Raw genomic sequence first — 27,796 nt, 5'->3', positions numbered from 1 at the left:
TGTTTCCTGATCAAATGTTACCATGGTGCTTCATCACCTGTACTAAATAAGCAGAGGCTGCAGAGAATTTGTATTTGCCTTCCAAGATAAAACTGGATCCATGTATTAGCATGTGTTTATGCCAGTGCAGGTAGGCAGAGATATAACCGTGCATGCACACAAGTGCAAGCACACACGATTTTTCATCACTTTGCATTGCTACTTCTGCTGAGAAACTGTCAGCACATCCTAAAAATAAGCATGCTGTCCAGGTCCAACTGCCCAGGAGATGCAAGTGCAGCAAGATGTGACAATGGAAAAAAAAAAGCCCAAACCAATGTTCAGTGACACCATCCTGCATCAGAGAAGTAACTGAGCTCAAGTGATGTTAGTTGACTCACAATGTAATCATCATGTATCTAAGCAGTTGTACAGAACACGCAGGAAAGATGATTAACTGAAGTTGTACTTTTTATTTTCAGGATTAAAACCCCCAACAATATAAAGCAGAAAGAAACAGATGTGAAACCCCAAGTTCATCTGCAGTTCAAATGAGGCATCCTGGTTTCACAAAACTATATCAGACAAATGGATCAAGTACAAACTACCAAGAGAGGAGAAAAACTGCATAATATAACTGAGTTGGTAACCCCTCTTCATCTGGCCCCTCTGTCACCTTCCACAGTATAAATAAAAAATTCTATCTGCAAAATACATTTGACTGAGGAAAAAACCCAACAAATAAAATCAAAGAACCATGAAAATTATTTTTATATAGAATGTACTGATCAGTATTTTTTTCAAAATTAAGAATACATTGCAGTTCAATGTAGGTGATATCACATGTCTATCAAAGGGTTAAGAGAAGTACTGTTTCAATGGACATGTTACATAAAAATTTGAATATAAAATATAATCAGATTCAGCACAATTCTACAGCTGGCATTCCTATTCCAGTCTTTGCAATTAAAAGTTTACTCAAAAAGACTTGTAGACAAAATAAATATGCTTACAGAAATAAACACACTTCAACAGGAAAGACAAATTAGTGGGGCTGATTATTTTTAATACAAAACAGAGACTGATTTAACAACCTAAACCAAAGAGCTAATAGGATTGCCATTAAAGATGTGATTAAGTAAATCACTACATGTTTGCCACATACATATCCTTCACATAAAATTTGTTTGCTCTTCACCATATGCTTGGGCTGTTTTGCCCATCTGTTGAATCAGAACCAAAGCTGGAATAAGAATTTGTCAGAGAAAAAAAAGCAAAAAACCCCAAAGAATCCCCCAAACCCGCAAAACTTCCACTGCCAAGAGGACTGCATTTTGACCTGGTCTGAATTTTAAAGTTTCAGGACAGTCCTATTTCATCACCTTAAACAACTTCTCTGCACTTAAGCACTGAAAATTAGCCTGAAGTTTTGTCCCCAAGAGTGGTCCTCTGACCAAAAAACTTGCTTATTAGAGATTAGTAACAATATGTTTAAGATGAAAATCTTAGTAAAACTTCATATGGACTTTGTATGAAATACTGCATAATCAAGCAAACCTTAAGTCATGCATGCTCTGTAAACTTCCATGGGTAGCCCAATTTGAAATCAAAATGGCCACATCCTCCTTTTATCTACTGAAATGCCAAACCCTGTTCTGCTAGATGACACAGCAATGAACTTGGACACCTGAGACAGGTATGCAAAGAAAATATTTGCAAAGAACATAAGCATCTTGGCAGAAGCCCTACTTCTGTTTGAGCTGAAATTCCTGCTCAAAAGGGCTTCTTCAATCTTAGAGCACAGGTACTTTGTGCATTCCAACATGGTAACTCAGTACCAACACAGCAGACACATCATGTAAAGTAAAGACAGCATTCTTCCATTACTACTGTCTTCAGAAAGTATGTTTAGCAGAATATGTGCCTTTTAACAGTCAGCATTTCTACCCTGAATCATAGAATTACTAAGGCTGAAAAAGATCTCCAAGATCGTTGAGTCAACTGGTAACCCAACACTGCTGTGTTCAAGACTCAACCCTGTCCTCAAGTGCCACATCCACATATTTTTTTGAACTCTTGCAGGGATGGTGACACCACCACTGCACTGTGCAGTCTGTTCCAATGCTTTATGATCCCTTCCATGAAGAATTTACCTAATCTCAACCTCTCCTGTTGCAGCTTGAGGTAATTTCCTCTTGTCCTGTCCGTTGTTACCTGGGAGAAGAGACCAACCTGCACCCCACTACAACCTCCTTTCAGGTAGTTTTAGAGAGCAATAAGGTTTCCACTGAGCCTTCTTTTCCCTAGGCTAAAGAACCCTAGAAGACTCTCAGTCTGACATCTCTCACTGCCTACAGCACCACTGAAATATGTCTTGCCAGCACTCTCTCCAGCAAGATCCTCACCATCCCAGCAAAGCATATGCATCCCTTCAGTTGATGAGATACAACTGGACAGCAGGAAATCTGCCTTTTGCTAACGAAAAAAAAAATCAACACTGCAATTCCCAGCTTTACTGTTCAATACATTGGTACAGTACTTCCCAAGTAAGAAGCCAAGAGATTGTCAGTCTGCAAAAATCAGTAGTAACTGTTTTTGTTTTCACCTAAAAGGACACAGTAAGAGGTAAGTAGTTGTCTATGCTCTATAACAACTATCTCCCTACTACCTCCCATCAGGGATACAACACGGGGCTACTGTGCCTCAAATAAGTCCTTGAACTGCACATGGCAGCAATCAGTGTGAGAACACGAATGCCTCCAAACGTGCTTGGCATTCAGTGTTGCACATTAGGAAGAGAAAAAAGTCATAATGTATAAGGAACCTTCATGTATAGTAGAAGTGTATGAGTGTTCAAGAATACGCAATTCAAGTAAGTACACTGCCTCAAGCAGCTGTTACTTTACTGGCTTTTCCTCTCCCAGCACCTACCAACTGGTCAAGAATTCAGAACAATTCCTGCGGGGGAGGAGTTTTCTACCTAGACTGTTTAAAAGTGAACCCTACTAATTTGGAGATATACAAGCAAAACCAAACCACTGTTCACCAGATGTATGTCTACATAAACACCAAAAAAATCCCATCCTTCTCCTACGTTCATGCCAATCTTTACTTTCCTGAAGCTCACACATCCCTAATCTCAGTCTGTGAGTTGCTCACACTGACCTCAGGAAAAGACTACTCAAAGCCAGACATCTGAGTGTCTCAGTAGGAGCTGCAGTCACAGTCACACCTGCCAGACCTGCTCCACTCTAGTGCCCGAAACTGGGCCAAACTGCCACACCTTCCATGTGGGCACTGGATGCAAACAATTGCCCTACTTTCTTGATCCTCCCTTCCTGCCCAGCTCATAATTTTGCAACGCTGGAAAATAGAGTCAACAGCCCAAAGTTCAAGACTAGATGAGCTCCATTTTGCAAAACATGAGGAAGTCTGAATATGTTAAGGTGTTGTGTCAGAGAGGTATGCCTGTTAACATGGGTAGCCTTGCTCTGTGTAACAGAATAGAAGAAAGGTAGTTCAGACTGCTTAGGATGGTTTAGGACTACCCTAGGACCAATTCAAAACACCAGCATTAATGTTGCCCTGAATATCCTTGTGAGATAATCCTGTCACAGACAAATGTTATCGGCCAAGAGCCCATCTTACTACTTGAGAGACTGTCAGGTGCCTCACTTTAGAAGCACAAAGACCAAGTACTTCTCTGAAATGACACATGAATCTCTTCAGACATGCCAGACTTACAGAAATCTTGTTCTCCCCACTACATACTTAACCATTAATCCAAAAGCTATTCTCCATTTCTTCTCCCTCTGCTAATACTCAACACCTAACATGCTGCCATCTATTTCAAGAGGCAAGAGCTAACAGTAAGTAGAGAAACTGCTGATTTTTCACTTAATGTCTAACTGAAGTCCTGAATTACAACCATCCCATTTCTATCCAAATAAATACAGTAGGACTAAACACAGTTCTTTATTGTGCACGCACAATGTAAGTATTGTTTAGGCCCAATAAACCTCGAGGTAGATATATACATTACAAAATACATTAAGGGTCAAATGCAAACATCATATTCACTTCACCTTTTGCCTTGTCTTCCAGTTTTGCAGGAAACCTTGCAAACATTACATCTGCCTAAGTATTCCTGAGTTTGCAGCTCTAAGACAATTTGCAGCTACAACACCACTAAAACCAAATGCATACATATAACACTATCACAGAGTTTCAGCTGGGGCCATGAATAAAGTAGGTTAACACAAAATACAGCTAAGAAAAATCCAGGTATTTTAAATAAATTTGCAGACTAAACAGTGCTGTTCAAAAAACAGTTCTGACAAGTTTCATCAACAACAAAAAAAATTACCAAAAGTAATAAAAACCTTCTGCTGAGGTTTTCAAAGGAAGTATTAAACTAGAAATTTGAGCTTAGTTCCCCAAAACTGATTTTTATGACTTGTTTCCCATGACTAGAACAGAAGAGGAAAGGAGAAAGACAGCTTGAGTGATAGGCAGCCTCCTACCTTCAACTCCCTTAGAAAGAGGATTCAGTTAAAAAATTCAAAAGAACTCTAATGAAAACCATGCAAACAACACATTCTGTTCAGAATTCAGCCAAGGTTCACATGGAAGGTTTGCCAACCTTTAGATAAATTTGTCCTGAGTTCAGAGTTTGTGACAAGCAAGGAAAGAGGTTTGGAATTTTTCACAGCTGTCAGACCATGATGGCAGACACAGGATACAATAAAATAAATAATAAATCTGGATGTTCATTTTTCTTTTGAATAAAATACCTATAAAATGATCCATTCTATTAAAAATAAGCTTAGAGATTAATACAAATTCATATTTGATGAATAATTAGTGCACCAACAGTTGCTTTAGAAAGATGATTGAGCAGAGAAGTATCTGCTAATCAGTCACTTCTGTGCTTTGCCTTTAAAAAAACAAAGATAAACCAGACTGTACCAGCTAGTGCACTAAGTGCTGATAAGTATGAACATGCAATTGCATTGGCTCAAACACATATGATCACATCTTGCTGTGAACAAACAAAAATAAGCATGATTACAGAAAAGAAGCAGCACTGACACCTGCCTGTGCTTGCATGACTATTGCTTACTTTGTCACAAGCATGTGAAGTCTGGAGAAATTTTTCTCCCATAACTGTGGCTCTCTTTACAAGCACAGCTTGCAGGCCCTATTTCAAAATTCACTATCACATCACAAATCACAACAATTCAATATTTAGGCTTTTAGCAGCCCCTGTCAGCTCCAGGTTTTTGAATATTAAATGATCCCCCACTTAGCCCACCTCCTTCCAGAAAAAAAGCTGTCTGGGTAAAAGACTTTTCCCAAAGAAAAACTGATGGATGAAAAAAACCCAGGTGACCAACAGGGAAAAGAGAAAGGTTGTGCTGTACTTTCTCAAGTGTCTCAACAGGAATCCAGACTTTCAATTTATAATCTTCAAAATATGAAGACAGAAATATTCTCCAAAGTAATGCCAAAAGAAACACAAAAAAGAAACAACTTAAACATGGTTGCAACAAATGTATTGAAGTATTAAAGTAAAATACAGAGGTCCACAAGATGTATTTGTATTCCAAAGAGGAGGAGTGGGCCAAGTTTTCACCTCTCAGACCCAAAGGAAAGTTTGCATATTTAACAGTATTAACAGCTTCCCCCTGAGCAATGGCAACATTGTCCCTTTAAGTAAGTCAAGAGGTAGTGTCTAAAACAGCATAATGAACATAGCAGCAGCTTCCAGCTGGGCCAGCTATGCCTGAGGTGGCCTGAGAACAATACCATGTCGGCCAGCTTGGCCACACTGCTCTGGGATCAGCAGCAATACTTGGAGTCAGCCCTGGTGATGGGAGACGAGCACACGCAAGGGCACGGTGAGTCCAGTCACCAGGGAGATGCGCCCCACAATCGGGTACATCTGCTCCAGAGGCCAGCCGCATGTTGGCAGGCAGATACAGCGCCAGACACCAGCAAATGTGTGCATAACTTAGTCAAACACATAGCATAGACAGACACACAGCAGCACTCAGACAGCACTTTGTTCCACTCAGGTTCACACATCACCAGGAGCAGGGACCCAGCAGTAAGTGATGTCTAACCATGTTTCCTCTAGGAAACTTTTTTAAAAATAAACAGAGATTACAATGGGTTTCACTTAATAAGCAAAACACTGAGCACAGTTTGAAGATGTCCAGTAAGGAGCACAAATGGATACAGCAATCAGGATTTAGATACAGATTCATCCTCTTCTAAAAGGAGGTCATTCAATGCAATAACTGTAGCAGCAAAGTCAACCAGCTCCACAAAGTCCGATGTAATTATGTTAACACCCATAACACCAGGTTTCTGTTCTTTCACCCAATTCAAAATCATGGGCAGGTTCCTAAAGAAATTGAAATAAAGAAAATTAGACATTTTAAAAGAGACTTCTCTATAAATACGGTACTTATTTCAAACACAACATTCTGTTTACAAAATATATTCTCATATTTGTGATCAGGTAGTGACTACCACCAGCTCATGAGACGAGTGCTTAAGTAGCATATGGTCATTAGCTATCATGTAGAAATATTGGTCAGTCATCAATCCAAACTAGCAGGCATACAAAATATTTGTGAACTCTGTATTCACTGAGCGGACGTGCTTCAGGATTTAAAGTTGCACTGTAATTTTCTTCAACCTTGTTTGTTTTTACCTATACACATTAAGTCAAAAGCTCAGCTTGCAATGTAGCAAAAAGTAAAGGTGTATCTGGCACAAAATGTTCCCCTGCCCAGGGTGGGCAAGAAATAAGTTGGAGGCAGCACTTCTAAAAAACCCTTTTCAGCCTCCAAACCCACTCAAAGCAATGGGATCAGGGAAACCAGACCCAGAATCAAGCTGTCAGCTCTGCAGGGGTTGAACTAAAACAAAAGCTCGCTATATTGTAAATTACGTAGGGAGTATAAGGAGACCTCCCTTAGTATAAAGATGACTTTGCAGGATTCAAAAGCCTTCAGAAAAACAAGATGTGCTAATTGGTAAACTCTAATCAGGAAATCGGCCTTGCTTTGGTCCTATGCAAGGTCAAAGATAAGAAAGAACAAAAGAATTGTTTTTTTAAGCAAGATAAGAAACTCAGATGCTGAAGCTCTCCATCAGTTAACCCATGAATCCACAAAAATGTGAAGTCATAAAATGCAATTTAAAAAGATGTCTTGCAACCGGTACTTTTAGCAACATTTACTATATAAGCTGACCAAGATTTTGTTTCTGCGGAGTTGCATTTTGTAAGGCGCAGACCCCTCCTGTGCTCTCCCCCAAAAGGGTTAATAAAGGTACTTTGGCTTATAGTCTGCCTGTGGGTCGATTTCTTCGAATCAGAACGTTCTGCTACACATTGCTATGACCAGAGAAAGGTGAGGCATGTCAGGAACTGAGTTAAATGGAGTTAGAAATTTTACCATGGGGAAAAATTTCAAGCAATTTCAGTTCAAACCAGGAGTCTGCACCAGCCTTTTGGCACTCCAACATGCAAACATCATTTTTTTCAGCAGTTAGACAAAAATGAATAAATATATTACCATTATTTAAATTAGTGCCATAACACACATACATTATTTGAGAAAATGGTAGGCAAGCAAATTAGCTAACAGGATGACAACGAAGAAAAATAAACCCCAAAAAATCTAAGAACACCCTACCACAACTGTTTCAGGAAAATTTTAAAAATTTTATCAAGAACTAAGAGGAAAAAAAAGAACTTGAGTGAAATCATAATTACTGCTCCTGTCAAGGGACATACCAGACTTCAGCCAGCTACGTGTGACTGTTGCATATCCCTCCTTTAAGCAAGAGCTCAAGAACACTTAAATATTCATATTCAGGAAAAAATTTCCATATGAGAAGGCAGACATCTACATAGAACTGCGAAGACTGAGTTGCATATCAGCTAGCTTGTGTAAATGAACATGAACAATCATGCTTTAGCAAACATCTCCATCTATTTTGAACTTTCAGTTTATTTGCAAATAAGTGGTAAGTATAGGGCTGAGGGAGAGGGATCGAGTGAAGCTTTCAGCTAACAGTGGCATACAGCCCACATCTGTACCAGGAGATCTTGGAAAAACTAAGACGAAATGAGATGACCCTTCACTAGCGTTAAAACAGAGATGTCGGCTTTGATCTCGAGTCAGTCGGTGTCACCCACAGCCGCACCCGGTGACGGCCGCGCTGCTCGCGGCCCCCGAGCGCCCCCCAGTGCCGAGCGCCGGCATAGCCGTAGGCACCGCCCGCACCCCGGCATCACACACAGCCCGAAGTGTCAGCTGGATTTCGTTATTTTTTGCCAGATTAATGTCTGTAAACAGGAAGGAGACTGAAAATACCAAGATTTATATCTCCAACTGGAATACCTTTACTTCACAGAACCACAGAACGGCCTGGGCTGGAAAAGTTACTAAAGGTCATCTCATTCCAACCCTCCTGCCATGGGCAGGGACACTTTACACTAGACAAGGTCGCTCAAAGCCCCATCCAACCCAGCCACGAACACTTCCAGGGATAGGGCATCCACAACTGTTCTGGGGTCCTCACCAGCCTCACAGTAAAAAATTTTTTTTACAATCTGTAATGTAAGCCTACTTTCACCGTAAAGCTGTCCCATCACTACATGCCCTTGTGCAGTCTCTCTCCATCTTTCTTGTAAGCTCCCTACAGGTACTGGAAAGCCACAATAAGTCACCCTGGAGAATTCTCTTCCCCAGGCTGAACAATCCCAAGAAGCGCTCCATCCCTTTAATGATCTTCATGCCCCTCCCCCCCCCTTGGACTCGCTCCAACAGGAGTCCTGCCTATGCTGGGGACCCCAGAGCTGGACATGGTACTCCATGTGGGATCTCATGAGTGGAGCAGAGAAGCAGAACTATCTCCCTCAACCAACTGCCTGCACTGCTTTGGATGCAGCCTAGAATGTGTTTGGCTTTCTGGGCTGCAAGTGCATATTGCCAGGTCATGTCCAGGCTTTCATACAACAGCACCCACCAAGCCCTTCTCAGCAGGACTGCTCTCAATCAATTAACAACTTCCATCAGGAACTTCTATGACTGCAAAAGCACAACACTTGTTATTTTTAGAACGGATTTTTAAAAAACTACGTTGATTTTAGCTTCAAAACAGTAATAATGTAATTAATGCTAAACTGACTAGTGATCCTCCCACAAGGAACATCAACTGGCTGCTGAAGATGTGAGTTTATCTCATTGTTTAGTATTAAGCTTAGTTCCTGATCAAATTAGACCCAGTTGTGATCACCTGTACCCATGTAATTTAAAACTTAACATCATTACGGGCAAGATAAAGTGTTAGTGACATCAACACAGAGTATATTGAACAGTGAGCCAGGAGATCAGATCCCACCAGGATTGTTACAGTTCTGGTAACTTTTAGCAAACAGGCTACAAGTTGATAATTCTATAAAATCATGTCACATGGAACTATCCTGGTCATGTACTATTAAAAATTATGGGCACTCTGCCCTACTCAAAGCAAAACCCACTAGTAATGATCTTACTCATACACAAATTAATTGTACAAAAATCAGTGGAATTAAAGTCAAATGGTTAATCTAATTTTTGGTTAAAAAAACTAAAACAAATCAAGATAAAATACTGTCTCAGGTCACATATCTCTATCCATTACTGATATTACTGGGACAGATTTGTACGGACAAATGCAAAACTGAAGCCAGAAAAAGCCAATCTTTCTCTGGCACAAGCTTTTTGCCTCCCTAAAACACACATATATATACACTCTGTTACTGTATTATTTTCACTGATTCTTTATTTTTAAGGATTGCAAATATCTCTCAGAAGCAACAGTACTGACCAAAGAGTATCAAGACTAAGCTAACACCTCATAGTGTCTCACTTACTCAGTGCCTACTTAAACATGAAATATGCTAAATAAAAAACTGAGCAATGAAGACAAGTCCTTACCTATGAACAAGTGTGTTCTTCAGACCACGAATTAGATGCCGTGCAATAGTTTTCACTCTAGGTGTTAGGATTGCTTGAGAAACATGAAAAGTCCCATAACGACTTCGTTCCTCAAGTGTGGTCTCCAGGAACTGCAACAGTTTGTGCACATTGGTTGTATTAGCCCATGGTGCTGGCATTTTACTACCTGGCCACAGGAAGGGATATTCCTGATACAAAGGATGGTGGTAAAATATGAGAGCCTAGCAGAACAAAAAAACAAAAACAATTCACGATTACTACTTTTTTTTGAGCAGGATGTTGTATTGGTTTATGCTCATACGTAACTGTTGAAGCATAGCAGTGAAAAGAAGACCAGGCAAAAAAAGATTGCTTTTGAGTCATAAGTGTCAGTAACTTTGTTGCACTATTGCCAAAGGAGATGGAAGTCGTTTTGGTTAGCTATGAGAACAGGATTACTTCAGGCAGTAAGAGTCATCAGTTTAAAATGACAAAGTCATTCAAAGAATTCAGCTTAAATTAATTTCTAAGAGAATTTCAGATTCTTACTGTCAGAGAATATTATATCGGTACTTTAAGGTAAGGATTTTAGCAGTCTTGCCATATTCTTAAGTAACTCCTGCTATGAGGCTAAAGCGTACTGGGCCAACTGGCATAATGGCATTCTGCTCACACTTGCAGCACAATATGCCAAAGCTTTCCTGCTTTCTGCAAAACCTCCTCCAAATCAAAAGTCAGTATTTTATGCCTTGTAATGTGGTTCTCTGTAAGAAGCTAGCACAAACATGCAACACTTTATTAACATTTACAAAAGATTCATTTTGAGCCCTAGGACTGACAGCATCAGTTCAGAGAAATTCCTCAAAGCCTCTTGTATTTTACAGTTTCAGAATTACAGCCACTGCTGAAAACCTGTTCTCAGTTTGTGTGTACACATGAGAGCAGTTACCACAGAGAAGAGGCATTTAACCTCACCTCTGTAGATATGGATGACTGCAAAGAAGGTAAGAAATTCTGTATTCTACCTTAGTCACATTAAAGCTTATATTTGCTTCACATTGGCCAAAAAGATGACAGTGAATCAAATCCTCAGTAATACCAATACTCTTCCAGAAGAGAAAAACATTTGTGAGGAACAAATATCTGAGGATAGTACAGTTTAACTATTTAACAAACATGCTTGGGAGCAGAACACAGACTAGCCACACCATGGATGAGAAGATATACAGCTGCATGTAAATAGAAGAAGATAAGCACACTACATAAAGAAGGCCCTAGAGGCCTTTAAATTGACCATCAGCATCATCCTTGTGATGCCTTAAGATTCTTAAGATTTGTAGCATATATATTTTAATATAGCTGTATAGTTTCTAACACTTTAAAAGAGCACTTGTTACCAAACTCTCCTTTCTCACACTTTGTGTCAAATTCTTGAAATTCTTCAAATTTTGTTTAATGGTCTTTTTGAGGAAAAAGATTTTACCAAGGACATTTCATTTGGGATACATACCTAGAAGGACATAATAAGATATTGTAGTCAAAGCAAGGCCCAGAAGACCCAGAAACCTTGGAGAAGCTCCAAAGAAAGCATGTGATGCTGCAGATGATGATGGTGAAGAAGAAAAGGGTTTTGAGACCTCTGACTCAGTTCTGGGGAGGAGTGCCAAGGGGCAGACCTGAGGGAGGTTCTGGGGGCAGACAATTTTCAGCTTGATGTATCCATTAGAGATGGTAATTAGTTACAAAATTGTAGGAGCCCTAGTACTGCTCACTTATATACTGCAGCTTAAGTGCTTTAATTAAAGACCTGATCTCTATTATATTTATACTAATATTGTCTCAAAAGTTCTTTTCTTCCATTTTAGGCATCACTTTGTCCAATACTTCTGAGCAGAAACTACACACAGATTCTGTTCTCAAAATCTTAACCTTCTGGGTTTGAAAAACATTACACATCATTTCCCTACCTGGTGTTTCTTCTCCCACATGTACTGTAATGTCACATATTCCACACATTCAACAGCACAAAGTTTGGATTCAAATGCTGAGTGGATCCTGTTGATCAAAAAGTGATGATGGCCGTCATCCATGGCGTAGAAATGATTGAAATCCAAAAAGATGACTTCCTTGGGGTGCTGCTCAAGGAAGGTATTAATCTCCTTCAGCCCATCCCATACTTTGATCCCAAACAAGCCATGTATGAAGTAAATCTCTTGTCCTATTTCCCCAGGTTTGGAAGATACACGAAGATCAAAGTAGCGGATCCCACCTTCCAACTGCTCCTTGAAAGTCAGATTTTGAGTCACTGACCACTTCTTCATGATCTTTCTAACCAAGGAAATTCTGGCCAGACGTTTGATGGCTGTGGCTTGGTCTGGTCCCACAGGAGATTTCTCATCAACCCAGTAGCTGAAAGAATCATGTGATCCTAGGAAAAAAAAGCCAAGAATAATTAATTTTAGAAAAACTGACTTTCCCCAAACACATAAACCGATGTGCTCTCTAAACTGAACAAAGTCCTATGTGTATGGCAAGATCACAGAGGAATCCTGTTCAAGTGCAAGTCTTTCAGATGATCCATTACCACTTAGTTTTATCTGACCCTACAAGAGCTATGCATATAGGGTTCTCAGTTGAAACTATTTTCTTGTGCGAGCTCCCAATTTCAGTGCACTCTGAAACCCACTAATGTTTGTCTTGTGGTTAAAGGAAAACTTCCTTTTAACCTTTCTTCAGTTTATAAACTACAAATCAGCCTCCAAAGCTTTCCCAGAGCCTGACCTAAGACTGACCTAAGATGAGACTTCCAGCTTAATTGCAAAACTCAGACTTTAATTCTACCTGGGAAATCCAATTATGACCTAATACACCAAAGTTCTTCGAAGAGGTGTCTTTATTTGTGTGATGGACAGAGGATCTGCACCTGCACAAGCTACAAGATGGTAAATAAATTATTAGTAGTTGGAACAGTGGGCAACAACTGGCTGAACTTAAAAGTGAAACCACTGAGTATACTAGAGGTTACTCTGTATATAGATACCAAGCTCATGTGAAACAAGTTCATGAATATGTCTTTTGCCTGGCAGTGCCTTTGAGTGACCAAAGGTATGGTGAATAGAAAATCCTCAAAAAAACATGACCAGCAATCAAAATCACCGGTCCCTGCCAAAATAATGCATGTTCAACAAAGCTCCTCTAACACAATCTGTACCTTGGCAGAGAAAGTGCATCTCCAGTATAAAGTTTTGCTTACCAGAAAAAAACCATTCAACTGAAAATTCAATACTAAATTGAAACAAACCTCAATAATAACAAAATTCCTTAAAAAAACCAGCTTTGGAGTCAATGAAATATCCCTATATTAGCAAAGTCAGTAACAGAACAAAGAGTGAGGGCACAGTGTATCTCAGTCTGCACTGTATCAGACTGATTGATGGCTGGGCTTCATGAATGAAGATCTGGGAAGGGTTCTACCCACACAGGTGTGCCCTTCCAGCCTGCACAGTGGATTTTTTAGGTGAGGCACAGCGGGCACAGAACTGGCCCTACCCTTTAACTCCTGAGGTTCATCTGCCACAGCTGAGCGAGCTTGGACAGTGACAGTGAAGTCCTCAGGACTAGAGCCTACAGCCCCTGGTATTCCCAGGAGGTCTCCCATCCAAGTACTAACCGGGGCTGACCCTGCTTAGCTTCCGAGATGTGACAGGATCGGGCGTTAAGGTGGCATTTAACTGCCATACTGTATCAGAACAGCTGAAAAAGACAGGTAGAAGTTGATCCACCACAGACTGAAGTTAACCAATCACTGACACCAGGCATGAGCATTCTGGCTGTGCAGCTGCTACTGCTCCAGGCTCACCTTCCCTGCAAAGCCCCAGCCAGGAAAAACACTATAGGAATTCTAACAGCCTTCTTTCCCTTTGTCTTCTGTACAGTAAAAACCAGTTTGCTCATTGAGCCAAACCCCACCTTCTCCTTGCAGACCCACTTGCTGAACTACAGAGAAAATATCTTCACCCCCAGTAACAAGGAACTCATATTCCAGCTGCCCCAGGAATACAAGGACCCAGGACCATGTGGCTGGCATCTGCATTTTCCAATTTTGCATGCCTCAGGGGTCTTGTACCTGCTTTTGGGGCTATGCTTTTCTAGAATTTCCTCCTCTACCTCAGTCTGCCATTCTTAAAAGTCCTAATTTGTTACCTTGAAATTGGGTATGACATTTGAGGCATCCACAGGCCCCTTTACCAAACCTCTTATTTGTGTACCAGGGATCACTTGAAAACTGATGCATTTCCTGTGATGCAAGGTCAAAGCTACAAACAAGATTATGATCTTAATTGGATTATCCTGTCGGCATTTTTTAATCCAGACGGAAGAACAGAGTGTGCATAAACCAAACATCAGTTGCCAACAACCTTAAATGCACTCTGTCTCCATGATTTTCAACTAGTTGATAAGCAATGAAAAGGTACCATGAAGGTTAGTTTTCAGGCTTTACAAATAAACACTAAAACTGACCAACTCTCCATCAATTCTTCACAGCCTTTGTAAAAGTGGGCCTCATGGCTTTCCATTCAGTCTTCTAGAAACAAGTGACAAATACCAAAAGAGCAGATTTTAAAAGATGCCAGCTTAAGCTATTTAGTACCTGTCACAGCAAACTACATCAAAAAGCAGTTGTCAGTTTGGAGTGACAGGATTTTCTTTCCTACATCCAAACATGTGATGCCCAAAGAGGCAGAACAAACTGTATAGAGACAAAGTTTTAGTCAATAAACAGCAAGGTATTTATTAAGACAACGTTGGGGAACCCTCCGATTAGTATCGGACAAAAGAGCTCCAAAATCTACAGTGAGAAGCTACAGTATTTATACATTTCTACTGAGGTATTACAATATTTTTACCTACATATTCATGCACGATTATAATATTGCAATATCTAGTTATAATATTCATCGCAGGCGGAGCTGGGGCAGAGCTGTCCATTTTGAGGAATATTATGAGGGGAGATCCTGTTACTTCATCTGGTGGTGGTTGTATTTTTGCTCTTCATCCTCATGAACTTTTCAGCTCGGTCTAATTTTGCTGATTCTTGCAGATTCTTGCAGTGGGTCTTGCCAAACACGGTGCTCTGGCTTCTTTCTTGGGATTAACCTGTTCGCTACATGGATCTTTAATTATGACTTCACTAAGAGTTAGATGTCTTCCGTAAATTAAACCTCATCTCTTGGAAACTCCCCGGAAAGTTGGGTGCTTTTAGTAAAATCCCCTAGGTTCTGGCTTTTCTCTACTTCACATGCAACACCAAACAAAATATAGGATCGAGAAGCCATGTAAGGCCTGGCTCTTGCTGCAAGCTGTAGCTTACAGATGTTTGAGTTTCATAAACCTTCCCTTACAGCAGAATAAGTCTTTGAAGCTTCTACAGTATTTGGAAAGTAGACTTCAGTCACAAGAGGCTTGTCTTCTGCCTTGGAATGAGTCACTTGGCACAAAGAAATCATAGGGGTTTTTGTTTTTCTCTGTGTGGGCATTGGTTTGTCTGGGGTATTTTTTTATGATCTTGGTTCTATCTATTTTTATTTTTTCCTCTATTTAGGTCAGCACAGAAGATGTTTGACTTTCTGGAATAAGGACATAAGAAATATTTTTATTTTAACTAAGACAGTGCAGCAGTCTAGACACCTGTCTACAGAAGTCACTCACACCATTATGCTCCCTCAAACGGATAAACCTGACTTATGAAGGAATGCCAGTTTTATCTGGCCACAAATACATTGTTGTCAACTCAGGGTTGTCTAAGCAAATCTGAATCAAGAAACAGCTTGTTTTCTTAAGTCTGATCACATTTTACAGCTACAAAAACCTTTCCTTTGCTGATTGGCACATATAAGGTGCATTTAAGGACACAAAGAGCAAATTTTCTCCCTAAACTATCACAAACTACATTCTATTTATAGCACTAGAAAGCAACAAGAATGAAAATAAGCGAGAAGCACATTGCAACTTTTTGAACACAGTTTAAAAACTGCACTCCTTAACAGCAAACTGAACTGTGTGTGACATGCTTCTATAGTTAGAGAAGGTTTCATTCCCTTGCCATGGCTCTGTTAAAAGTCTAGGAAATGGAACTTCTTACTTACATTGAAGTCAATGTGTATACCTATAAAAAACCAAGCAGAACATGAGCCAGAGCATCTGAAAAACACACCCTTCTTTTCAAGGTTGGTAGCAGACCACCTCCTCAAGAGGACAGGGGAGCATTATTAATTCTATTGATCACAGAGTGATCAATACTGAGGCTGGAAAGACAGCACAAGTTCAATTAGGTTTACAGAGGTCATTTAAGAAGGCCAGCCACCACTCTAAGAAATACCTAGGCCAAACCTGGACCAACGACATTTTTGCTCCAATGAGAGAAAAAACAAACCAAAGCAACAGCACTGGATACCTGTTGGGGTGTGGGATAAGAGTGACATGAGGATTTACATTATCCACCGGGCCCTTCTTTAATGACCGCTGTAATGATCAGCTCAGTCACTGCCTTTTAATATAGCTTAGCTGTGACGTTAAGTACATGCTAAGCTGATTGTATCATAAGGTCAAAATAATCCCTGCTCTTCTTCACTCCTCCCCCCAAACTCCATGAAAAGTCCAACCATTTTTTAGCTATGGCAGGAGTCAGGCTGGATGCTAATACATGTGATACAGCATGATTTCTTTCTGAAAAAGCATAGCCTAAACTAACCCAACTCTAAAATTTAAAAGGGAAAGGCCAGAGACTACCCCAGAAGAATTTTGTTAGTAGCTCAGTGTAAGAGCCACTAACCACATTCTCAATTCATGTCTAACACCAGGATACATGAAGATACTCAGATGCTGTACAGTGACAGCAACAGGGATGGCAGTTCCTGAACAGAGCAAGTGCCACAAAACTCATAGCAACACACATAGTAAAGTCTCTCACATGTAAGAAGTCCTTCATAACCTGTGTTCTCCACCATACAAATTGTGTGTGTCATCTCAAATTATACTGAGCACTTTTCTCGGGAAAAAGCAATCCTCAAGAATTCTTGAAGCCAGACATTTCAGATGATACCTACCTCAAATATAAATAACACCCTTATTGATTCAACAAAAGCATTCCTTTAACCTTTTGACCGTAAACAAAGCAACAAAGAAAAGAAGGTATTTATAATCTCCACCTTAAACACCGAGAAGTCAAAAGGCAGAGAAAAGTCAAGAAACAGAGGCCAGAATCCCAGTGTGAACTGCCTCCAAGGCATGTTCTTGCACATGCATCACACATCTTTCTGAGTTATTGTAGGCGAGACCAGATTAGCATTCAGATTGCAAACCTCACTGAGCAGCTCCAGTGACATGGCATTAGTCTGGTCACTGATGCCCTTCCCAAAACCAAGGCAGGCACAGGAAATACAAAGTGATGATAATTTGCCAATTGCTACCAAGTGGCTGACAATGCACAGCAGGAACCAGCAGGCATTAAATTTAATAATGAAAGAGATTGCACATTCAAAGGCAAAAATTAGGGGACTACTAATCAGCTGCAGCTCTTACAGACAAGAGCTGCTTTATTTTGGTTTTTCTTTCATTTCACAAAGACTGGAAGTTTCAAGAAAAGCAATCACATCTCATCAAATGTCCATATATTTAACTGCCAAAGTCTATGATAAAGTTAGAATAAAGAGGTATCTCCTAGAAGCTAGGAGATACCAGGAAATTATGGATAGTCCTCTTAATTTTATCCCAGTAATTGCAGCCATGGATTAATTTTTATTTGTATTGTTAAACCTCTTTTTATTCTCCTTACACTAATTTTTCAAGTTAATTGTATGTTAAACAATATTTAATTTCTCAATTCAATTTGTGTGTTAAATAGATTGTATTTCACTGTTCAGGATGGCTTTTTTTGTTGAAGCCTTTCTGCTAATCATTAGAAAGCAGCCTTTTACCATAACATTTGTAGCAAAATCTAACTTTCCAGGGTGGCTCTTTGTCATCCTAGTCAGTCACAGATAGTCAAATTAACGCATGATACAGCTCAAACAAGTGACATTCATCAACAGAATGTTAAGCCTCAAAATTCAACAATTATTAGCTGTATCAATTGATATTATCTTTTGTTTCCACACAGTACTTTCTGCATACCCAGTTGCAGCAGAGAGATAGGGATGAACACCTAATCAACCAGAGTCCTTTTGCAAGCTTGTGAATTTACCTTTGAGATGTTAAAATATGACTCTGGCATGCAAAGTGCAGAGATCTTCCAACACAGAACATATTTGTGCCAGGCCAATTACTTGAAAACAAGACAAAACCACCTGGTTTTTGCATACAAGCATGTCTACTAGCATATTGCTGGCCTCCCTCATCGCAAGGCTGTGGGCTAGTCAGAAGCAGCAACTAAAGACACTTTCTGCAATAATCTGGCATACCAAGAAACAACAAATGAAAGCAGCAGGGCAGGAGAATGCACTGTCACTAAATTTAACTAGATCAGAATAATTTAGATTCATCTTCACATTAACGGGATGAAAAATACAAGGAAACCTCTTTTATGTCAAACGCTTGTAAGAAACAAGGTCAAGGTAACATACCAAACTCCCTAAAAGCATTAAATGGTCATTTATGGACACAGAATCCCCCTAGCTGTAGTGATGCCAAACTTCTTAGCGCAAGCTTTTCTCAGTGGACAAAGTACATTTGCCATACATTACAAACCAAAGTACACGACACAGCGTAGCAAGCATTATACAGCCAAGACAGCTAGAAGCACAGTAATGAAGTTTCAAAACCACAGGATAAAATTGCTAGCAAGTTAAAGTTACCCCACAAATGATGTTCTAAAACATATGTTCTGTATGCCAAAACAGAGAAAACAGGATAAGCAAAAGTGCCTTTCAAAGCCTAGAAGTCCTCAAGATTCAGGTCAATTAACAATCTAGATTTTCTAATTGGATGATTAACATCTTAAAAGATCATCACTAATGAAAAGCAAATCAAATAGTTCATATTAACTTGCCCAGCAAAAGGAGGCAAGGCAGAAATAACAACCATCCTACACTGATAATTATCTAAAACTATAGAGATGAATGTTTATATTTTAACAATCTTAAAAGAATCCTTTTGTATTCTTAATGCAGTCTGATTAGGAAAGACAAATCCCACTACAGACTCAGGAAAACTCTCTATAAAAGGACTACCCTGATTTCCCACTGTCCCTTTCAGGGTGGGAGGTGGAGCAGGGTACAATAAAAGGGTCATAAAGAGACCTTAAAGACAGCTTAAAACTGTCTTAGAGACAATGTCACAGAGTAATTTCCTTTTCTTTCCAGCCAAGAGAAATCCTTTTGGCATTGGTTGGAGTTACTGCCATAAAAGTTTAAGGTGATGCAGCAGCGATTTCCTGTTTATCAACAACCTCAGCTGTCTGCACTGGGAAAGCAAGAAATCAGCAGTAGGTCTATCATTTCAAACCCTGAATGGATCCACCTGCTCCAAAAAGGAAAAAAATCCTCAGTTTAGAGTCCTAATCTCCTGATTTCTGACCACTCAGAAATGTGGGGACCAAGGGGTCAATCTCTTCTGAGAAGGCTCCAGCAAAATGGTTTCTTGTTTTTTATTACATAGTATTCTTGTGTCTTTTAGCATCTTTTCTCTAAGAGTAAGCAAAGGGGAACTTTCATACAACATGGAAAGCAAGCAACAACCAGTAATAACGTTATGACTGGTTTTCTCCATTTGAAATAAAAACCTGGCACGTTCTGCACTCATTACTAGACACACATCACTCTCTAGGGCGCAGATCTTAGTAAGTGGGCTGGTTTAAAGGTAAATTGGCAGGAGAAATGAATCCGACTCAAGAGAGATTACAAGTCAGAGTTACAATTTAATAAAAAGATCACAATAAATACAATGATAGAGAAAAAATTGGTTTTAACCCACAAAACCCAGATGCATAATCCAGCACCCCGGGGCACAAACAGAATGGTGTTCGGTAGCCCCTGTGCTGAGTGCCACGTGGCTGCCCTGAGCACAAAGAAAAGGAAAACCTGTTGGAGAGCATGATGGTTGCAGTCCGGTTGAGAGTGGCGGTCGCAGTTCCTGTTGAGGTTCTGGTCCTCCTCTGGATCTGAGGAGTGGTACGAGAAGTCCCCAAACCCCAAGATTATACACTCAGTTTCAGGTGAGAATGCCTGGTATGCCTCTCAGGGCAAGGAGTTTCACAATGCGTGATTTAATGCTGTGAGCCATGGGATAGTTTTGGAATCCTTGATGGCCCATTAGCAGACATGACCCCTCAGGCTGGGTGTGAATGGGAAAGGAGTTATCACAGCTGAGTCATTGGTGTGAAGACACAAACACTCCCCTATTTCACAGGGCTCTAAGACCCAGCTTGTAGCCTGAGGTGTCTGGTGTGCCCTGGGCAGCTGCTGCAAACGATCCATTATTACCAGTTCAACAGAAATGACAGAATGTGTCGGATACACAGTTTACACTCACAGTGTGATAAGCTGGTCCTGGCCACTGTAACTAGGACAACAAGCAGCAGAAAGTTTTTCCAGATTAAAAAATTAAGACCTTCATATACTGTCTGAAGAAAATTTTGTGGCATTTCAAGAACAACTGGTTTTGTCTAAACAATTGATAGAATTCTTTAAAAAGAGAAACCCTACGTCTGATGTTTCTGGGGATCTCCTGCACAGACCCAGTGTTGGCCATACCAGTTCCTCACACAGAGACACACAATACTTGGTTACTTAGGAATAGTGCAAAAACTTCCACGAATATTCTCATCAGTGTAACATTTGTGATAATTTAACAGGCTCTCTAAAAGCATTTAAGATTTGCTGTTACAATCAAGTGGACTACCAAGGTAATAAAATAACGTGCCCTTTCAGAAAAAGTTCACCTTGAAAATTCTGCATTTACAAATCATACTCAACATGACCACACTTAAGCAGATGCTTTCTTCTAATGGTTACTATCTGATTCATTGCTCCATGCCAAATAAACTGGAAAGGAAAACAAAGCTTGGTGCATCAGAACAAATCTTACATTTCTGCCCTTTCAGTGTTAACCCAACAGATGGCCAGTTCAGCTGATTCAATAATCCTTTTAATTAGAAAGGGCATAAAGGAGTACTGTTTGGGAAGAGGATGCAGCCTCAAGCTCACTAGCACTTATCTCAGCCCACAGTGTGCAGTACACACCAGACCATGAACAAAGAAACAAGAAAACCACAGCACCAGCAAGTTCAGCAGCTCACCTCAGGGTCATGCAGGCAAAGAGAAAAAAAGGTCACATCAGTCAGAACTTAGCAACCAGCTCTTAATGAAACAGCATTGCTGCTTCTTTTTAGAACTACTTCAGCTCTGCCTGGCCAACTTAAAACACAAGTAGCTCATTGGGTTCTTGCTGAACACTGGCACTGTCAGGACAGCACTGCTGTCCAGTTGCTGGATGAGGAGATGGCACTACTGGGCAGATGCACAGGGCTCGACCAGCTTTCCCCTAGTGTTCCCCACGTGCCTGACACATGAAAACAACAAGCACCCAGCAGTCGCATTAGGGCGGCAGCAGTTGCGCTACAGCGGCTTGCATCACAGTAAACACCTCTCCCTGTCTTGTATTCCCCCCTTTAACTTAAGTATGGACTTGGCCAGCAGGGCTGCTCCTCATTATGATTGTCTACTAGCTGTATTTGTAAAGCTTTGTTTTCCAGGGCTCATCATTTCACAGCACTTTGATTATTTAGATCAAAACCAGGAAGCTTCTTACTCAGACCTTTGGGGTGAGCTTCTCAGAGAAGGGCAGAAACAGCAGCATGTTACAGAAGTGAAAGCTTCAGCCACAGTCATACTGACACTACCATGAGCAAACTATGGGAAGTTATTATATTCAAAGTTAGTTAGAAAGTTAAGAATGCATGTGTCATAGTGGGGAATTAGGCAGCTTGACTAGCGCTGTAATTTGGAGCAGCAGGCAAAGATTTACTATTTTGTAAGAGCAGGGACCCACTCCCCCTCAGAGATCAGTGAACAGTCTGGTTAAAGACACTTTAACAAAATGTTTCAAGTCTCACACCTGGTCTTGTTTCAGCCATATTCAAGCCAATATTATTTTCTTTGTTAAAAAATGCTTCTGGAGCTGTAAAACTCATCTTTTCTGTCAGCTCTAGCAAACTACCACCCAGCATTCCACAGGAAACTCCTCACCAGTCATCCACCCTGATGTTGACAGAAATGGCTCCACATTCCAACTGCTCTGCATGACTTACAAATGAGATCCTGGCCAGCTTTCCATGTGCTTTCCAAGGAAGCAAGAACACACCAGCTGAGATCACTAGATGATGAACAGAAGAGGCTCTGTGCCCCATCAGAAGCCACAGGTGGAGAGCTGCCCCAGCTCTCACTGGAAAGGCAGCCTGCCTGGCCTGCACATTCCACACAAGTGGAGTACCCTGATGAGTGTGATGTTCAGTTCTAGGTGTGCCAGCATCTGAAAAACTGACTTCCAGTGGCAAAAACTTTGTTACTGTTTCAAATCAACCTTAGATGTACCTAGTTTCACCTACAACACAGAAACAGGTGTATTTCCAATTTTTTAAAAAATCCTTAGACTCTTGGACAAAACCATTGGTGTGAGGGGTTTTGTTTTGGTTTTTAAGTATTACATTTCAAAGTGCTAAATTAAAACATTTTATTTTTCCCAAAGTTTCCATTTTTCAGCTCTTTTCTCCAGTGATTCTTATCAAACTGAACTTAGTTCAGATTCAACTCAATTGTTCCCCGACCAAGCTTACTTTTTACTAATAGCATATAATTGCTTATATATTCTACAACCTGTTGTTCTTTCCTGTCTACATCTGCATTACCATGACACATCAGGTTAACTTTCATGTTCCCTTGGGACACCCACATATGCTCCAGCAGCCAACCTGGGGCTTGCCCAATTCCATGGGTAACTGTTGCAAGAAGCTTTCCTGGCAGGAACCACTTCTCAAAAAAAAAAACCCCAGCAAACCCCAAAGCAAACAAAAACACTCCCCAACCCCCCTCACCTCTAAAATTCCTCTAAACTATCATAATCACCACAGAAAACCTTTCCATTAGGTTAGCTTCCTGAACACACTCATTTGTACCCGAATGGGAAGAGGAGGGAAGGCAGGACCTTTGGTCACCTTACCCATAACTACTCTGGTGTTCCTGCAAGGAGCAGTGGATCCCTACCAAGTCATCACAAGCCTACTCTAAAAGACAAAAAGAAAATCAGCACTGGGCAAACTCACTGCTAACCATCCTGACCAGAACTGGGAACCAACCAGTCGAGGTATATAGGTTGATATAAAATTGCAAGTATACCTACCTGTTACATCAGTGCTCTTAAATATTCTAAGTTGGAAAAAGGATTAAGTAAATGCATTATTACCAAGACCCAAAGGAAAACCAAACTGCCTGCTTTTCTGCTTATCACATTCATCCAGCACCCTGGAGGCTGGACTAATAAAACACTCAATAAGCAAATACTGATAGTTGGCAGTGAACATTGCTAGATTGCCTTGCTGTCTCAAACCAATAGGCACAAACTTATCATGACTTCACAAAGTGGACCTTGAGACAGAATAAGTGTTTCACCTGTAAAAGCTTGATGAAACTGGAAGGTGGTACTGTACCTTCAGACCTCAGACTCTGGCATCTAGTTAATCAAGACACTTGCTTAAGAATTCCTTAAGTAGTTAAAATGGAACAATATAAACTCCACATACCATGGTGCAATGAGCTATCAGCACGCAAGTACAAGGAAGGAACAGGTTAGGCTTCTCCAGTTAATTCTTTAAATAGCTGATTTACTTCAAAAGCAGATCAGTGAGAGCATTCCAGATTTTTCTTGTGTTCCATTTCTCATGGAAGAAGTAAGAAAAATAGCTGATGCAGATCAACAGATGACCAAGGAAAATAGTAAGCATCACAGTCATTCATGATTTCATGAAACTATTTAAAGTAAACCAGCTTGAGATTAAACAAATATCATACAATACCCTGCCAAGGGTCATGTCCACAATCATGATGTTTAAGAGGTCATTTTTAAACCCACATTCAAAGAGGATTAGAGGAATAGAATTAAGATAAAACCATCTAGACTTTCCCACAAGGTCACCACTTGTTGAGGGTAGTTGTTTTTGTTGACTATATTGTATGGTTTTAAATTGACGACATTTTAATTACTTGATAGTTGGCAATTTCTAATTGCAAAAGATTCTCCCTCTCATGATATCACACATCTTTTCCTACACTAGTATAAGATTTCTAAAAGAAAGAACAGAAAAGCCCAAATGTGCGAAAAGATCCCACAGGCTTTGGAGAATGACTTTGACTTTTTTATGTTCTCTCTCCATTTTGAGCACAAATAAGCCTATAAAAACCCAGTATACTTAATGATGTACCCATCTTCAATATCATTTGTTACCAGTTGGTTCTAAGGATTGAGCAAAGAATGACTTTCTCTCTTCATAGGTAAAATGTTTCACACTATATTTAATAGTTCATGGAATCACAGAATAACACAGCTTGAAAAGGACCCCCAGGAGTCACAACTACCTTGAAAACAAGCAGCTCCAAAAGCAAAAGTTTTGCAACAGATAAAGCAGCAGAACTCTATTAAGACATTCTGAATATCATATAAGAGACTTTCCAACTTAAAATATCACACAATAAATTAAACCTAAGCAGTTACTTTCTGTACTATAATTCTTTTACTTCAAATAGCCCCACTTCAAACAGGTATACAGCAATTATACAATCATTTTGCTCTTTTCCAAAAAAGAAGTAAAATATTCTTTGAAAGCTCAATTCTTCGAAGTGCAAAAAGTAAAAAGCAACAGTAACATGATTTTTAATGTTGACTTTATTTCAAGTTAAAAAAATTTTAAGTTTTCCACTCCTGGAGCTCCATCTCTGCCCCTGTGTACAAAGAGTGACTGGGAGTAGAGAAGGGAAAACAAACAAAATCCCCAAACCAAAACCAATTGAGTCCATTATTCCAGAGGAGAAAACAAATGCACCCAGAGACGTACAAGAGCAGGCCACACCTGTCATATGCACATGCAGGTATTAAGCACAGACAAAAATGCTTCTCATTTGGGCTGAAGCCTACCTTTCATTTCTCTTTTGAAGATAACACTGGCCTCCACTGCCATTCAGCATCTGTAAATAGATCCCTAAATTGCAACCTGGATTGTACAATCCTTTCCTTGCACACCTCTGGGAATACCACTCTGGCTCTCAAAAAGGTTGCTTTGTCCAGCACTGTACCAAAAATGCACTTCAGCAAAATAATTAGTGGATTAAAATAATATTTAAATTTTTTTTCAAAACATCCAAAATGTGTTCTGCCTGCTTACAGATTGCAGGAGGTATAAACAGGAAACAGGGGGGGAAGATACACCAACCTTGACCGCAAATAAACATATACTGTAATAATTTTCAAAAACCCAACTACTCACTTTAAAAGCATCATGGCATTACTGAAACAAGAACTCATTTCCTTGGTTTCTCTGCTGCAATACTGGTTGCATAAAGTTTGCAAGGGACAGATTGCAGCAATGTATCTAATGCAATCAGTATCATAATATTCTTCTCAGTTTCACAGCCTTTCAGTGGTTACAGGAGCAAAACGTTGACCTTGTTATCCTTCACTAAAACAGAAACATTTCTTTCCTAGAAGTTTCAAAATCTGCCAACACTTGCATTTGGACGTTGAACTTCCTTTTGGTGCCACTTCTCTTGAACAGGGTCACATGAAATGCTTTTGCTACTGTCAGGATAAGAAAGGGTGCCACTTATGATTGAAACTTGGCATTTCAGCTGTTTTGCTTCAGGTAACCAGCAGTGAGTGTTGTGGTACCCCACAGGAGATGCACAGCCTCTTCCTCTACGTGCTTCATGGAGACAGGTTATTTCTGCAGACACAAAAAGTTACTCTGTTCTAGGGAAGTATCTCTGAATGTCTGCTGTATAGAATCAATTAGGTTGGAAAAGACCTCTGAAATTATCCGGTCCAACCTTTCATCAAACACCACCTTGTCAACTAGACCATGGCATGAAGTGCCACTCCAGTCACTTCTTGAACACCTCCAGGGCTGGTGACTCCACCACCTCCCTGGGCAGTCCATTACCATGTTTAATCACCTTTTCTGTGAAGAAATTCCTCCCATATAGGCTATATCCTAATGTCTGAGACTAATCTGTAATATAACATATATCCAAATTGTTCCAACAAGCTAAAGCACTAAAATAAACTACACACCTGTAGCAGTCTAACATCCAGTATCAGAATTAGCTGCCACTGTGGCCACCCTTAAAATCTTCCCTACTGACATCTATAAGTAATAGTAATTTTTGCCCTTTACTGTTGGAAGCTCAGCTTCTTCCTATCTAAGTTTCAAGTCATCTGTTGTTGTACTCATTTATCAGTTTATCTATCTGTAAACCTGAAGTGATGATGTTTACTCTTGCCAATTTTAAGAAATTAAACCAGAAGGTCTGCACAGGAGATAGGTTTAGCTATTTCAAGTTTTGATGGAAATTTTAGCAGGAAAATTTTAAAAGTCATTACAGTATTTTAGTGTCTTTAGTGTAAGACCATAATTAGGATATTTCATAACCATCCTGTACACTTTTATTCCCCTAATAAGTCATATGTATATTGTGCTATAGAAGAGACATCACAGAACAACCTGGGTTGGAAGGGACCTTAAAGATCATCTGTTCCAAGCCCACCTTCCACAAGAGCAGGCTGCTCCAAATCTCATCCCAGCACACCTTGAACCTCCCTGACATCCAATCCTGTCAGATCTCGGAAGCTAAGCAGGATCAGCCCCGGAGTGGTACTTGGATGGGAGACCTTCTGGGAAATGCCGGGAGCTGTAGGTTCTAGTCCTGAGGACTTCACGGGCACTGTCCAAGCTCGCTCGGCCGTGGCAGACGAACCTCAGGACTTAAACGGTGGGGCCAGTTCTGCGCACGCTGAGCCTCACCTAAAATCCACTGCGCAGGCTGGAAGGGCACACCCACGTGGGGACAGCCCTTCCCAAATCTTCGTTCGCGAAGCCGAGGCGCACACACACACACACACCTTGAACACGTCCATTTGCTGAACCTCCAGCTGTTCGGGTCAACACAAACAAGCCTTTCCCACGACCTCATTTCTGCCTTGCTTAAACAGCCTGAAAAACCTTAAGGAGGACCTCCCGAGGCCACAGCTACCTATTTCATTCAGACCAGTGAAGACAGCAGGTCACTGGGTTTGAGTCTCTTGGCTGTATTTACGGAAGATTAAGCCCTCCTTCTTCAGCTGCAACGGACAGGGATTCCCTCAGCCCCTATCCTGTTACAAGGAACGCGACGCCGCGGCCGAGAAGCGCCGCCCGCCCAGCGCCAGGACCTGGCCCACAAACACCGTGCCCCGCCGCCCTACCCGGGATGGCGAGGTTGGAGAGCGGGAGGGAGCGCAGCGGCGCCGGCAGCGAGCCCATCCAGTCCGCGTTTCCATCCGCCAAGGCCGCCACAGCGCGACCCCGCCGCCGCCCGCGTTCCCACATGGCGGGCAGGCAGCTCCTGCCGCGCGCGCAGCCCTTATGTAACAGCGCGGCGCGCGCGCCGCCACGCCATTGGCTGCGCGCCGCCGGCCGCGCCTCCGGCCCCGCCGCCGTCGGCCCCACCGGCCCCGTCCCGTGGGGACCTGAGGGGCTCGGATCCCGGAGCCACAGAGTGACGGGATGGGGCGGGGGG

General features: G+C 40.9%; 1 protein-coding gene across 1 annotated transcript; it reads right to left on the bottom strand.

Annotated features, from left to right (window-relative positions):
• Positions 1-378: 378 nt before the first annotated feature.
• Positions 379-27,605, bottom strand: PLCXD2 (phosphatidylinositol specific phospholipase C X domain containing 2). Its single transcript, XM_071562092.1, has 4 exons — positions 27,483-27,605; positions 11,948-12,408; positions 9,981-10,222; positions 379-6,388 (listed from the first exon to the last, which is right to left on the bottom strand). Exons 1-4 carry the CDS (start codon positions 27,538-27,540, stop codon positions 6,226-6,228), a joined length of 924 nt encoding a protein of 307 aa, XP_071418193.1. The 5' UTR covers positions 27,541-27,605; the 3' UTR covers positions 379-6,225.
• Between the last annotated feature and the right edge of the window lie 191 nt (positions 27,606-27,796).

This window comes from Pithys albifrons, chromosome 1, assembly GCF_047495875.1.
Source record: "Pithys albifrons albifrons isolate INPA30051 chromosome 1, PitAlb_v1, whole genome shotgun sequence".
Lineage (NCBI taxonomy): Eukaryota > Metazoa > Chordata > Aves > Passeriformes > Thamnophilidae > Pithys > Pithys albifrons.
The sequence above is the reverse complement of the archived record's forward strand: the minus strand, read 5'-3'. Positions and strand labels throughout refer to the sequence as shown.